At 41.2% G+C, this 15,911-nt stretch overlaps 1 protein-coding gene across 1 annotated transcript in view; it reads right to left on the reverse strand.

The window, feature by feature from the left end:
- Positions 1-4,871: 4,871 nt before the first annotated feature.
- The window catches only part of LOC126418962 (cytochrome P450 302a1, mitochondrial), a 233,072-nt gene continuing 222,032 nt past the window's right edge, over positions 4,872-15,911 (reverse strand). The window contains exon 9 of the mRNA XM_050086008.1: positions 4,872-5,051. Coding sequence (XP_049941965.1) covers positions 4,944-5,051 — 108 coding nt within the window. The 3' untranslated portion in view covers positions 4,872-4,943. The remainder of the gene's footprint in view (positions 5,052-15,911) is intronic.

A 15,911-nucleotide genomic window follows, 5' to 3' on the forward strand; every position in this document is an offset into this window, starting at 1 on the left:
ACAACCTTCTTTTATAATTCTTGAACCAAGTGTTAGCTATGATTAAGTTGTGCTCTGTGCAAAATTCTACCAGACTACTTCCACTTTCATTTCTTAACCCCAATCCATATTCACCTACTACGTTTCCTTCTCTCCCTTTTCCTACTGACGAATTCCAGTCACCCATGACTATTAAATTTTCGTCTCCCTTCACTATCTGAATAATATCTTTTATTTCATCATACATTTCTTCAATTTCTTCGTCATCTCCAGAGCTAGTCAGCATATAAACTTGTACTACTGTGGTAGGCGTGGGTTTCATATCTATCTTGGCCACAACAATGCGTTCACTATGCTGTTTGTAGTAGCTTACCCACATTCCTATTTTCCTATTCATTATTAAACCTACTCCTGCCTTACCCCTATTTGATTTTGTGTTTATAGCCCTGTAGTCACCTGACCAGCAGTCTTGTTCCTCCTGCCACCGAACTTCACTAATTCCCACTATATCTAACTTTAACCTATCCATTTCCCTTTTTAAATTTTCTAACCTACCTGCCCGATTAAGGGATCTGACATTCCACACTCCGATCCGTAGAACGTCAGTTTTCTTTCTCCTGATAACGATGTCCTCTTGAGTAGTCCCCGCCCGGAGATCCGAATGGGGGACTATTTTACCTCTGGAATATTTTACCCAAGAGGACGCCATCATCATTTAACCATACAGTAAAGCTGCATGCTCTCGGGAAAAATTACGGCTGTAGTTTCCCCTTGCTTTCAGCCGTTCGCAGTACCAGCACAGCAAGGCCATTTTGGTTAGTGTTACAAGGCCAGATCAGTCAGTCATCTAGACTGTTGCCCCTGCAACTACTGAAAAGGCTGGTGCCCCTCTTCAGGAACCACACGTTTGTCTGGTCTCTCAACAGATACCCCTCCGTTGTGGTTGCATCTACGATAAGGCTATCTGTATCGCTGAGGCATGCAAGCCTCCCCACCAATGGCAAGGTCCATGGTTCATGTAACATTCTGGAATTTTTTTGGTTTTTGTCCTGCACGTGTACTGGTGCTTGAGAGATTATGTTTGTTGGCGGATTACTCATACACTTTGTGGCGATTGTTCACTTAATTTTTGCGTAAGATATTGTGCAAAGTTAGACTGTAAATTGACCTTGCTAGCAACTTCCACCAAGCGGTTATCAGTAGTTACACTTTTAGAATCATTTTCTGGATACATTTCACGTAGGTCTACCCCCACATTAGCTTAGTTTTCTGTTGCAGTTTGTTTACATGCAGATTTTACAGGGCTACCATCACACGTGGCGCTAGACAACACACGATTTCTGAGCATTGCATTCTGAACATGATTTACGGCTTGACTATTTCTCGTAGTATGCTGTCCCGTCAAACGCCAGTTTTTGTTACCGATATTTACATTCAGGGTGCGGATAACGAGTTCATTGTTCGTGATTTTATTGGTTACTGCCACTTGAAGTTCATTACACTTCACTAATAGTTCATGATACTTCACCAGTAAGCTTTCAAGTTTGAGTTCGAGGTCCATTATTTCTTGTTTCAATGACGTAATTATGTGATTCTGCGTTTTTAGAGTATTGTTTACTTTGGATTCAATTGCTAGTATGATGCACTGGTGGCATGTCCACTGTTCTTCACTGTTAAAGTATTTCAGGTTAATTTTGACACATTTTTTGTGGTACCAGTAATTTCATTTAATACACACTGCAAATTTGAACATATTTGGCACTTATTACGGTCGAAATTCGTTGGAACTGCAGGATCGGCAATTTGTACACTTTACCCGGCGCCATCTTGCCTTAATAACACTGCTGGTGAAACAGTAATAGTGAACATTATTTACTTACAAATGGGCGTTGAGCACTGAAGAACTTTGGCTGTATTTACAGGAAATAGTCATTGCCTACACAATGACAGAAGAAAATATCTAAGATGAAGATAAGCATATTTGAACAGTTCAATTATGCAGACAATTTGCATTTGTGGACAGGAGCATGCTGAAATATCAGTGATAGGACCCCTTTTCTCACAGACACAATTGTACTATCCCATAGAACTTGCGCCTGAGCACATACATTTGGCCATACCCCAACATGAATTCAAGAAGTCATCACGAGTGGGGGTTGCATCCACTCTTTGAGCCCGGTTAAAACTGTTTGGTTCAGCACCATGGCCAGCTTAAGCCACAACACCATGAGGCACATATGCTCCCTGCTCTGCCTATACCCCCTGCAACATTTCACAGACATGTAATGAGACATTGCCTTACCCTTGTACCACCAATCTGTGCAGACCTCCACACAACTTAAGTTCACACATTGCAATGATTTATGGCTTCATTACCACCCTAAGCTGCAGCAACTATAGATCCTTGGTAGTATTACAGCACCCCAATGCAAATGGAATTCCTCCCAGTGAGGCAAAAACCACTTGTCATACGAGAAAGGTCCCAGTCTTACTGCACAGTTAGATGTGGACCCAGAAGGCACTAGGGGCCAATTAAATGGAGGGTGGATTTTTATACCCCCACCAAACTGTGATATCAAAATGGACTCAGTTAAGTCACTGTTGGATAAATTTGTCAAGATGTAGAGGTAGAAGCCAGTAGACAGGAGTCAACAATATGGAATCACACCAGCAGGAGCCACCACAAGATGGTACTGTGGGTGGATGTGCTGATGCAGTCACCGCAATGAGGCTGGCAGCTCCAGCACTCTGCATTCAGTTCATAGCATCATATGAAACCTTTGGTCTATGAGTACTTTTTATCTGTGGGTGCTCATTGGTTTTTTCTTAGTTACAATTGGACAGTTAGATTATGATACACTTGGCTTTATGATACAGCTGTGATTAGTATTTGCACTTGCTTGAAATCACTTTGCATGAACGAGACTTGACAGTGATCCTAGTCCAATCACACTCAAATCATTTCATGACCACCAACTGTTAAATACATTCTGTGATTACGGACTGTATCCCAGCAAGTCACTACTCAATCAACGATTGTCCACTTGTAGGCCTTTGAAATGAATTTTGATACAAATCGCAGGATCTAGTAGCAGTGCATCGCCAATGGAATCTATCAACTCATACCAATACTTGGTTGTAACAAGGTCTAGGGACATGAAATTGAATGATCACATAGGCTTATTCAGAGGTAAATCAGGTGGCAGGCATCAGTTTATTGGTAGTGTATTAGGCAAATGCAATCAGGCTACAAACTGGATTGCTTAACACACTCATGTAACCCATCATAGAATACTGCTCAAGTACGTTAAACTCATACCAAAAGGACCAACAAGTGATATTGAATATATACAAACAAAGGCAGGTTTGTTTGTCCTGTGGGAAAGTGACACAGAGATGCTGGAAAAACTGAACTATCAAATGCTTGGGATAGATGCAAACTATTCTGTGTAAGGTTACTTAGAAAGTCTCAGGAGCCATCTTTAAGTGAAGAATCTAAGAATATCCTAAAATCTCCTATGTATCACTTGCACACGGATCACTAACATAACATTAGAATAGTTGCAGTAATTTTAGAAGCATTTAAGCAATCGTTCTTCCCACACTCAATATGTAAATAGAATGGGAAGAACCCTTATAATTGGTACAATGGGGAGTACCTCCTCGATGCATTTCAGGTGTAGATGTAGATCAGATCCCACTTTAGTGGAAATATGTAAGGAAGACACTTTGCATTAGCGAAGTGTTTGTCCATGTTTTTATTTTTATTTGTATGGATGCAACCTTGGACACAATGTGTGTTATGTTCACAACTCTGTTTTAATTCAGGCTTCATTATCACTATAGTTTGTTAACAAGCAACCATAGTAAGACACACAATGTCAGCATTGGTATTTAAGAAACTTTTAGTCTAGGACTAACAGCTTTAATGTGATACTTTACAACTGCTTCACAATGAGAATTAGACTTTGAGATAATTTAGTGAATTGTGCTTAGTAAATTTTCTATTTAAGAGTGAGTTCAGTGCAAATTCTGGAGTTGAAACTTTTCAGTAATGAAAGAGCTGGAATTAGAGTGTTCACTACAGGTGAACATTGATTATGATAGAAACATAAAGCATTTTTATGTTGTATTTAGTTAAAGCTGAACTGAGTATACTTCCATCTGAGGTAATTCAATATAAGTATTTAGAATCAGTACCATGAGTCAAGAAATTCTGTGTATGGCTCACATTCTAATTTGTGCATTTTATAAAAGACAACAATCAGGGTTTAAATGCAACAATTGAGTAGATAGGATCCTAGGAAAGAACTTTCAGAGTTTTTCAGTTGGTTCACATACGAAAAATTTTGGTAAGAAACTGGCATGCATCAGTAACTGAAAGTTGAGCTAGAGAGAGAGCATTTTAGAGAGTTTTTGTCAGAGATCGCTGGCACTATTTCCAATTAAGCCTACAGAATGTTAAAAATTGGATTTGGTGGCCTTCTCTGTAGGGTAAACGCATAAAAAATCAATTGAGAAATATCAGTGCACCTTGAAAACCATTTAAAAAAAGGCTCTGTACAGTGCTAGGAACCACTTTGATACATAGCTTTAAGGCTTCACCATGGTAGTCGTATTCTGTTTTCAGTTACATAGACGGAATACTTTTATTGGAATCATGTAAAGAGCTGGATGAAACTGGTTTCTAGAACCATCACAGCTGTTAAAGTTGTACTTAGTGTTCTAATATTCGTGACTGTGTATGAAACTCCATAGTGTGTAGCTGTATAAGCTGCTATTGTCATGGCAGTCAAAAATTGAATAGACTGTACAGTGTAGCAGATTCAGTTTGTATGATTACTTTTTCTTCTGGCACTAGACATTGCAAACCAGTTATATAAAAGCACTAATACAATGAAGTTCAATTTAATTTTGCAAATAATTTACAGAGAACTTAATACACCAACAAAAGACAAAGTATGTCAATATTCATCAAATGTCAATAATACTGGTTCATCAGGCTTATTTACTGGCTGGGTCCTAACATCCAAAAGTCCACCACTCCAGCCTATCTTGAAGTTACGACAGACCTGACAAGACAGAAAAAAATTATTATTTAGCATAAAATACATTACTGTAAAGTAAGCATACCACAAACTATTAAACAGCAAACAGATTTACAAACTTCCAGCATGTTGGTGTAGCTTAATCAGTAGAATGAAAAACCAGTCCAAGTTGTAACTTTTACTTTTTATTCATTCATTCAATGATTAGTTTCAGATTAAGAACTATTTTCAAGTCAAAAATAGCATTTCTGAAGACGTCAAAAATGAACAATGAACATTTACAGTGCCAGGTCAGACATTAAGGGGTGCATATGCTATGTGAACATAAGGCTGAAGCTGACAAAGCCTTGTGTAAAGATACAGTTCAATCGAAGATGTTTCCAGAATGTTATTGTTCCAAAATATGCAAAGGTGACTATCAAAAACAAGTCAAAAAGTGTAGTGACACTGAATAGGAGGGCGGGTTAGGAGTGAGATTAGAATGGCCCATGGTACAGAAGACAAAGCTTTTTATTTTTTGCAATTGAAATTGATAGCGTATATTGGATATTTACAATTCCAGTTCTTTATCCCTATGTTAGTGAAAAGTGGAGTGAAATATGAAGCACACAGAGAAATATGCTTAGATGACTATGTCTCGCTAGTGCTGTTCCTGAGTCACATACTTTTGCCAAAAGGGTTGTTAATTTGACTAATGTCCAGTTTACACATGAGGAAACATTACTTTTGAGCAAGGGGTCAGGTTATTCACTTCAGTTGCCTACGTCCGACAGTGATGTGGCAAACTTGATAACTGAAGTTAAGGCAGCGTGTATATACAGCAAACTGGACTGCCTTGAGGAGACATTAGTTGCTGTCAAAATACAAGAACTGTTAGCTAAGGAGCATCTCAGTGCTAAGGGCAATAGGGCTAAGCAAAATGAGCAATGGGTTTTGGTGGGCATCAACGGTAAATTACATAGAGAGGACACTTTAATAACAAAAGCCAATAAAGGACGTATATTAGTTGTCTTTATCAGAGGTAATGTACAGGGAAAAGGACCTGGACTTTTTGACAAGTAATGGTATGCGACAGATTGATAAGGTACCAACAAAGTTTGTGAATGTAGCTTTAAAAAAGGAGTTATCTGCATGCACTGTAAATGTTCGTTGCAGATTTTTGAGATCTCCAGAAATGCCATTTTCAACTTTGTTATAATGATCTGAAAATGGGTCTCAGCCTGAAACTAATCATCAAATGAACAAAAAGTAACAACTGCGAATTCAACTGGTTGTTTTGTTCTGCTCAGCAAACAGATTTCTTAAAAGAAGAGTTTTAGTTTCAACAGCGAAGGAGCCAATGATTCACAAGTTTTGGGTAACATATAACACAAACTGGTTAGACATTTATATTTCCTGGGTGTAGTTATTCCTCTGGGTGTGCATTTACAGGAAATTGTAACAATTTAACTGTAATAATAATGGTGACATAGAGCATTACAAAGAAATGGTTCCACATGAATGCAATAGTAGTAGTTCATCATCATCATCATCATCATCATCATCAAGTCTGCAGGCTTAAATGGGCGCTGCCACTGTTGGTAAAATCTTCTATGTTCTTAGGCTGCATCATCATCCGGCCATTTTACATCCAATGCTGCATAAAGGCTGCCCCTAGATTTCTCCATGCCGTATGATCTACATCAGTTGGTATCTACACTGTTCTGAGGGTCACATTTTTTATCTATCTCCTTCCATCAGATCATCTACTTCTCTTCTCATTTTGTGTAATCCAGCAAAGAACTTCTCTAATCCATCTACCATTCCATTCACTTAGTCACCTGTCCCACCTAATTCTAATTTCCTTCCGTCCTTCCTTCCTTCCTTCTCCATTCCACTTTTATTATGCTCAGAATTATGTCTTCCACTCCATTCTGTTCCCTGATCCACCTGTTTGTTTCCCAGCCAACCTTAGAAATTCTCAACAAGCAGCTTTCTATTGTTCACAGCACTACCCTAATGTTTCACTTGGTTTTTATATAACATGTCTAAGCACTCCAGCAGATGTTTGCACCTCTGTTAACTTCTTTTCATGTTCATCCAGTCACTGTCTTCAAGTACTATAAACATAAAACTCATCATTTGATAATATGACTTAGTTTTTAATTTGCATCATTTCCTTTTCAGTGTGTTGGTCATATATTATTTCAGTCTTACTGCAAATGATTTTCAGGCCTACTGTCAGACTTACATCGATAAAATTACATTTGTACAATGACAGCAGCAAAATAAATATAGTTCAGATTTGTTCCATTAGTGCATATTGCTGACCATTTCGTCTGTAAGTCAGCAGGGGAATACTGTAGTCTGGCAGCCAGATACTAACATTCTTCTGTAGAGAAAATTCTGCTACCATATACACTTAACAGCAAAAAAAGTGTCCACTGCTCAATGCAATCAACATAATACAGCTGTGTCATAGGTCCTCTAAACACCAAAACTCTGTGGGGTACAGTCAACTGACTATACATAAAGGTTACAAAGAGTCCACTAGAGAACACTGCTCATTACAGCAGTCAGTTCAGATGTAAACTAATACCACTATACAACAAATATTAAAAATCACTTTATTAGAGATGAGACAGTCCTTAAAACTTGTAAATTAAACTTAATTATAATTAGTGACACTGCAGAAGTCTTATCACACCCATTAAATAGCATCACAAGTTTTTGTTTGTGATCAGAATTTGAAACCACTGTTAACCAAACAAAGCCTGGGTATCTGATCGAGAATTGGCTAGACATAAAGAGACCTAAAATATCAAACTGTTCACCAGTATCAGTTTACAAGGCTGAATATCCAAATGAGGAAATAAATGACAATACATTTAGCACTGCACCAGGAACCCCATGAAGCTCATATTGCCTCTGGGAAGTAACAACAAAAGCTATGTAATACGGTGCAACACACAGTTATGACACACCATGAACTGATGATGAAAGGGGAGTAGAACCCAGTACCTGTATGAATTATTAACTAAACACAATCAGATGTCAGATAGTGAATAAGTTCAGCAACAGCATGATACTGGATTGATGATACAAGTATTTTTTGCCTGGCATGGATTCAAACCCTACCTTTCGCTCTTGTCTTATAGCTATGAATAGACATGAAACATTTTTGTTTCTTCACTAGTAGTGAGATGTGCATAAGTTTGGCTGCAGGTAATGCAAAAAATAGTTCTATGCTGCCGAAGACCCAACCCCAGACTTATTGTTGTTGTTGTTGTTGTTGTTGTTGTTGTTGTTGACTCCACACAAAGAGGTGTCTACTATCAAATTCCCTTTCACTAGTAGTTAGGATCACACCATTTGTATAGACCCTGAGGAGTTTGGCATCATGTGGAAACAACTAAATGATGGGACAGTGTCATCTTGAAGGGTTCAAATCCAGAGAAATATTGGAATCAGAGCTCGAATCACAGCCCAGTGCCAAGATTTTCAAAATCTCAAGGTCACTTAAAATAAGAAATGAAGGTCCTATGACCTCACATGATGATTCGTTCATGAGCTGAAATAACATTACTACATGATGATTGGTTCATAAACTAAAATAACATTACTACTGTAAGAAAGCTTACTAGAGACAAAGTTTCGGCAAGCCTTTCACCTCTCATAGCCAATGGACATGTTTAATGTTGATTTTCAACCACAGCACAGTCCTGCATTCCTTACTTTGCATTACGGGAGGTGAAGAGGGTATGTTTGTAGCTGTTAGAAAGTAGTATCCCCAGAGGGAACCGAACCCACACCTTGGCCATTACAAACTAGCCTCAGTCCAAGTAACCACCAAACTTCACATGTGTTAGCACCGTGATTTTGTCATAATCTGGTACACAGTACATGGTACAAGAAGTGTTGACTTCTACCTGAGCTGTTGCTTTGAATACCCCATTCATAATCTAACAGTCAGTGTCATGCAGAAACATGTTTGTGAAAGGTCTCTTGGGTGACTGTCATGGTAAGACCAATTTCAGCACCATCAGCCACTGACCGCTTGATACAGACCAGCATCCACCAAGTGATCATGATGCATCACGCATAGAGCCTATAATCTCCAGTGGACTTTCCTGCACTCAAATTAGCAAGAATAACATTGCATAAGATATAATACTAGGTTTCAGCATGGTCTGTGGCAATTTTGCATGACTTGTTCCTATAAACTTATTCAAATATTGTCTTATTTTGTTCAGGTTTGTAGTACTGCTAATGCCATGACAACTTGAATATTTCTCATTCTTGATGTTACAAGGACTGTCCTTTATGCATTAGAAAATAGAGTCTAAAACAAATAAAGTACAAAATTTATGCCATTGTGTTCTGTTGGTGTTTATGCAAGGGTGAAAGCAATGGAAGCAATTTGAAACACCTGTGCCCCGTATGGAGTGACTACTCTTAAGAAAGCCAAGTTGCATTGTTTCAAGTATGATAATTTTGAGATAAATTAATCACCACATTTAGGGAGATAGACATCGAAGCAGGATGTTTCTCCAATTTACTAGCATGGTCACCGACAGTGTATCTGATAAGTGGCAAGTGTAACAACCAATTAACCTTCATGTGACACTTGCCTTCAGTAGTCACATTGAGATTAAAAGGAAGGAAGGAGGATTACGGTACAACATATTGTCAAAAACAAGATTAGATGCAAAGCAGAATCTCGGACGGGGAAGGAAGGTAAAGGAAGGTGTCTGCGCCCTTTCAAAACATTGATCCTGGCATTTGCTGTAACAAATTTAAGGAGGTCATCGTAAACCTGATTCAGTGTGGCCTGATGACAATTTTAAGTACCATATGATAACTCCATAGGGAAAAAATAGTGGGTAAGCCATACCAAACATTATTTCAAATCATAGCCTGTATATATCCACAAAATGTATTGTTACTGATATACATCTGGTGGCACAAAGAAGGTGTTTGTGTTACAAACTGTTTCATGGGGATGTGTCCTTCACAGCTGTCCTTTGTTGCTAACAGATGAGATGCCTTAAAGTTGTAGAGTAACAAATGTGACCTGGAAGACAGCCAGTTTGGTAAAGATGCCTGCTGAACATCTTGTAAACTGGCGCCTGCATGTTTTTAACTTTTTGCCCCTTATTGATCAACCACCAAGAAAGTTAGTTTTTCTTTTCTTGTGGTTTTTGTTTTGGTGATTGTGCTTTAAATGTGGCTCACCTCAGAATCAGCAAGTCGCTACCTGCACCGTGCATCTCAGATGGTTTTTGATAATGAGGTGGAATATATTGTTGACAATTTCTCTAATATTTGTGTCTATTTTGTTCAATAACTTAAGGGAAAATGCTATAAATATGCACTACACTAATACAACTGGTGTCTCATCATAATGCCATACAGTGAATGGCTATCTTAATTAAGCTTGAAATCTTTCCTCATACTCAAGTAGCTCTACCAGACTACAACGTAAATATGACAATGTGGCTGTGAGAGTAGTTGCTGAATGAAATGCAGTTAACAGAGCATTAAGTGATACAATTTCATTAATTGATTTGTCTATTTTGAGTAGCAGTTCTGGCATATTGTATGTTTATTACCGCTAGATCTACCAATTACTGAATGAGGCAACATACCTTATTATAACAAAATTTCTAAAGATGGCATTCTGTGTTCAATATATCTGTTCATAGCTCTGTCACAGAGGAGATAAAAATCTTACTCTCGCTCCAGTTTGGAATTGTCAGCTACTGCCTCTTACTCTTTAAAGTGCATTGACATTTTTGTGGAGCAAGTGGCCAACTGCAGCATTTATTGCCTCCTCCTTGCCCTTGTGATGGCTGATACAGACAATTCATGATGAAGTCAATGATATTAGTCATAGTTGTTGCGTGAAAGTAATCTCTGCTTTCTGTAAACTTATGTTTGATAAGTTGATGACATACCAAAATGAAATTCATCCAGAATATTTGATTGGTATACCATGAATATATCAGGTGAATCTCGAAAGCTATTTCTCTGTTTTTCCAGGAGGTAACAAAACTATCCAACGTATTCCACTATGTTGCCATGACCCTATCATAGTTGCAGCAGGATGATTATGTTTCTGTGGTGTCACCGCCAGACACCACACTTGCTAGGTGGTAGCCTTTAAATCGGCCGCGGTCCGTTAGTATACGTCAGACCCGCGTGTCGCCACTATCAGTGATTGCAGACCGAGCACCGCCACACGGCAGGTCTAGAGAGACTTCCTAGCACTCGCCCCAGTTGTTCAACAGACTTTGCTAGCGATGGTTCACTGACAAAATACGCTCTCATTTGCCGAGGCGATAGTTTAACATAGCCTTCAGTTACGTCATTTGCTACGACCTAGCAAGGCGCCATTATCACTTACTATTGATCTTGTGAATCATGTACCGTCAGACCGACGTTCATCATTAATGGATTAAAGTTAAGTATTCCACCAGCTACGTCCATTTTTCTAAATTATAATTTCCTTGTCCTGTTCCAGACCTCACCCCAGCCTGCTTGAGCTAAAACACGTGCCTTTCGGCCTCCTCTAGTAACACGGTGTTGGCTCTCCTGCCAACCAAAACATTGGCGATGAGGCACAACTGCGTTCTTATCGATATTGCCCTGATTTACTTGTGTAATGGCTTCGCCACAATCTCCAGATGTACTGTCCGAATTTTATCGCTTACAGAATCAGCAGATGCAGGCCTTACTGGATGCCCTTGGACAGCTCGTCCAGGGTCAACGTGCGATGCAAAACGATGCGGCAGCAGCCGCTCCACAGCTAACGCAGGCGCAACACGCTGTTGCACCAACTTTTCGTCCTTTTGATGCTGCACTGGAAAGCTGGACAGAGTGGTCATGCCAATTTGGAATCCATCTCACCGCCTACAGAATTCAAGGTAACGAGCGGCAGCCTTTTTTGTTGTCTTCGGTCGGCGTGAATACGTACTGTGTGATAGTCTAATTATTTCCCCGACACGACGTAGCAACTCTGTCCTACGAAGAAATTTTGTCTGCATTAGATGCATATTTCAAAGAATCAGTCAATGTAGTTGCGAAACGGTATACCTTCTTTCGTACAAAATGTACGGCAGGTCAGACTAATCGGGAGTGGGTTGCAACCGTGCAAGGCCTTACTAGCGATTGTGCTTTTGAGTGTCAATGTGGACTCCCTTGTTCAGATACTATGGTACGTGATGCAATTGCACAGAACGTTTCTGATGTTCGTATACGGGAACAGATTTTGAAACTAGTCAATCTCTCCCTTCAACAAGTGATGGACATATTGGATCGGCAGGACACACTTGACTTTGCTCAGGAATCATTTGAAACTTCACCAGCTGTGTGTCAGGTTAACCGGCCTGCCGGGCGAGCTGCATGGAGCAGTAAACAGCCCTCGCACCCGGCCGTGCCGATGCCGCCAGGCTCTCAGCCACGTGTGCCGCGCAAGCAAGCAAATGCAGTGCTAAAATCATGCCTGCGGTATGCTACTAGACATTCGCGTGAGAATTGCCTGTCACACCAGGCTATTTGCTTTTTCTGTAATAAAAAAGGACATGTTCAGAGTGTTTGCCAGAAAAAGCTCAGATCGGAAACTCACAACCATTCCAGGCCCTTTGCTTCGCACCGAATTCAAACCAAGGATACTCAGGCTCGTTAAACTTTGCCCATGGAAATTCATATAGTTCATTCCACTCCGCCCAGTGCTACTCTCTCTCACAGTGACTGTGTTCGTCCCACAAATAGTGTGCATCGACATCGCCGGAAATCCCATCAAGTCGCAAGTGATTCTTTACCAGTGTCAGTTCACGTTGCACGAGACAGTCACTCTTGTCATCAGCAGGACAATAAACTTCTTGTAGACTTGGACATTAACGGCAAAGTGATGCCATTCCAGCTCGATACCGGAGCTGCAGTTTCACTGATCAATAAAGACACGTACAAACAACTGGGCACACTTCCATTGCGTGCCGCAAATGTTAAGTTAACTAGCTATTCAGGTCAAACAATCCCTGTGTTAGGACAGTGCAGCCTTCTTGCAACATACAAAGGACACACAAAACTTGTGTCATTTTACGTCCTTCGTTCTTCTTCTGCAGTGAACTTGTTTGGTTTAGATTTATTTCAGTTGTCTAACTTGTCTATAGTAAATCAGGTCCTATCAGTGAACCAGACTGTGCCTTCAGACAGTGTTTCTCGTCTATGTGAAGAATTTGCAGACATTTTTGCACCGGGCCTCGGTTGCGCTAAGAACTATAAAGCACATTTGGAACTGAAAGTAAACGCGCAACCGAAATTTTTCAGAGCGCGCAATGTTCCCCACGCATTGCGTGATGAGGTCGCAAAAACATTACATGATTTGGAATCACAAGGTGTGATTGAATGTGTGCAGGCTTCTCTCTGGGCATCACCCTTAGTAATTTTGCCAAAACCTTCTGGAAAATTGAGACCTTGTGTGGACTTCAAGGCTACAGTGAATCCACAACTAGTGATTGCAACTTTTCCTTTACACCGCCCGGAAGATCTTTTTGACAAACTGCGCCCGGGTAAATATTTTTCGAAGTTGGACCTAGCAGATGCATACTTGCAAATACCGGTGGACGAAGAATCCCAGCGCGTTTTGGTGGTTAACACGCATCTTGGTTTGTATTGATTCAAACGACTGCCATTTGGGTGTGCATCCGCCCCTGCATTGTTTCAGCAATATCTACAAACTGTTTGTGCATCGGTCCCTACTGCAGCAAACTATCTGGACGATATTGTGATCTCCGGAAAGATGGAAGAAGAACATTTAGCCAATCTCAGAACATTATTTCAGGTCTTGCGACCAAATGGTCTTTGCTTGCGGAAGGACAAATGTGTGTTTTTTGCTCGTGACTTGCCCTACCTGGGACATGTACTCAATACCCAAGGCATACATCCCAGTCCCGAGCACCTCCGTGCCCTACAAGACTTGCCTTCGCCGCAGAATTTGAAGCAGCTACAGAGTGTGCTGGGAAAAATCAGCATCATAAATATGTGCCACATGCCCCCTCCATTTCAGCTCCGCTTCATCGCTTACGCCGTAAAGGTGTTCCGTTCGTCTGGACGACAGAATGCGAACGCACCTTTTGCCAGTCGAAATCGGCATTGCTTTCCTATACTTGCCATACGCCATTCGATCCCCAGAAGCCCCTTTTGTTGATGGTGGATGCATCAGATTTCGGGATCGGTGCTGTGCTTGCGCACAAAGATGGTTCGCACGATCCCCCTATTGCCTTTGCGTCCAAATTGCTCTCGTCTGCGCAAAGAAATTATTCACAGATCGAGAAAGAAGCATTGGCTCTCGTATTTGGTGTTACAAAGTTTCATGGTTTCTTGTACGGTCGTCACTTTACCATCATCACAGACCACAAACCTTTGACATCGCTTTTTCATCCGAACAAGCCTGTACCTCCACGTACAGAACAGAAATTAATTCGCTGGTCTATTTTCCTCTCACAGTACCGCTACGATATCTTGTATCGGTCCACTGCTAAGCACGGAAACGCCGATGCGTTGTCGTGTTTGCCTGTTGCTGAGGATAGAGCATTCGATTCCTCCGAACTTGCTTGCATGTTCATTGATTCGGAAACCGATGACGTGGTCGAATCGTTTCTGATTGATTTTCGTCGTGTAGCTACAGCCACAGCTGTCGACCCTGTCCTTGCTACTGTTCTGCATTTTGTTGCTACGCAATGGCCCTTGTTAAAGTCACGGATCGGGGACCCGTTGGTTCGCCAATTTTTTGCTCACAAGGAGAGACTTTTTGTTTGATGTGGTGTTTTGCTGTTGCGTTCTGATAATGATCAGTCCAGGGTCGTGGTCCCATGTTCGTTGCAGTCCTCTGTCTTACAGCTTCTCCACCAAGGACATTGGGGTATAGTGACAATGAAATAATTTGCTCGTCGGCACTGTACTTGGTTCGGAATCGATGCTGTGATTACGAATATGTGCTCTTCTTGCATGGTGTGTGCCAAACGATAATCAGCACCACCGCGGAAATTCTTTGCATGGCCAAAAGCCACTTCCCCTTGGCAACGCTTACACATCGATTTTGCTGGTCCATTCTGGAATGCTCGATGGTTGGTTGTGGTAGATTCATTCAGTAATTTCCCTTTTGTTGTCCGTATGTCTTCCACGATGTCATCTGCCACCATCCAAGCGTTATCTGCTATCTTTTGCATTGAAAGTCTTCCACAAACTTGTGTTTCTGACAATGGCCCACAATTCATGTCCGCAGAATTTCAGTCATTCTGCAAGGCCAATGGTATTCAACATCTGACGTCCGCGCCGTTTTCGCCACAGTCAAATGGTGCCGCTGAATGATTGGTCAGGACTTTCAAGTCACAGATGTTGAAGTTAAAAGAGTCGAATTCTCGGGAGGATGCGTTATTGCTCTTTTTGTCCTCGTATCGCTCTCAGTCCCGAGATGGTCGCTCGCCAGCGGAGTTGCTCCACGGTCGTCATCATCGAACCTTGATGTCTTTGCTACATCTGCCACATCAGGTTCCTGTGCAGTGGTAGACACCTGCTTTTGCTCCAGGCGACGTTGTCTACTATCGTCACTACCGAGGTTCACGGCGTTGGCTCGAAGGGCGCATTCTTCGCTGCCTCGGACGCGCTATGTATCTGGTTTTGGGGGCCTCTGGTGAGGTGCACTGGCATCTCAACCAGCTGTGCCTCTGTCGTCACGATGGTGCCATCCGGTCAGTGCCCTGGGGACCCATCTACTGGCTCGCCTCAGCCCCAGGTGTTACCGATGCTGCCTTCCATTTTGCCCCATGGCGACGCGCCGCCGCCACTGGTGCTGCCTGTTCTCCCGCCAGCGACACCCGCAGTGGACGCTTCACTGCAGCC

Source organism: Schistocerca serialis, chromosome 9 (genome assembly GCF_023864345.2).
Source record: "Schistocerca serialis cubense isolate TAMUIC-IGC-003099 chromosome 9, iqSchSeri2.2, whole genome shotgun sequence".
Classification (NCBI taxonomy): Eukaryota; Metazoa; Arthropoda; class Insecta; order Orthoptera; family Acrididae; genus Schistocerca; species Schistocerca serialis.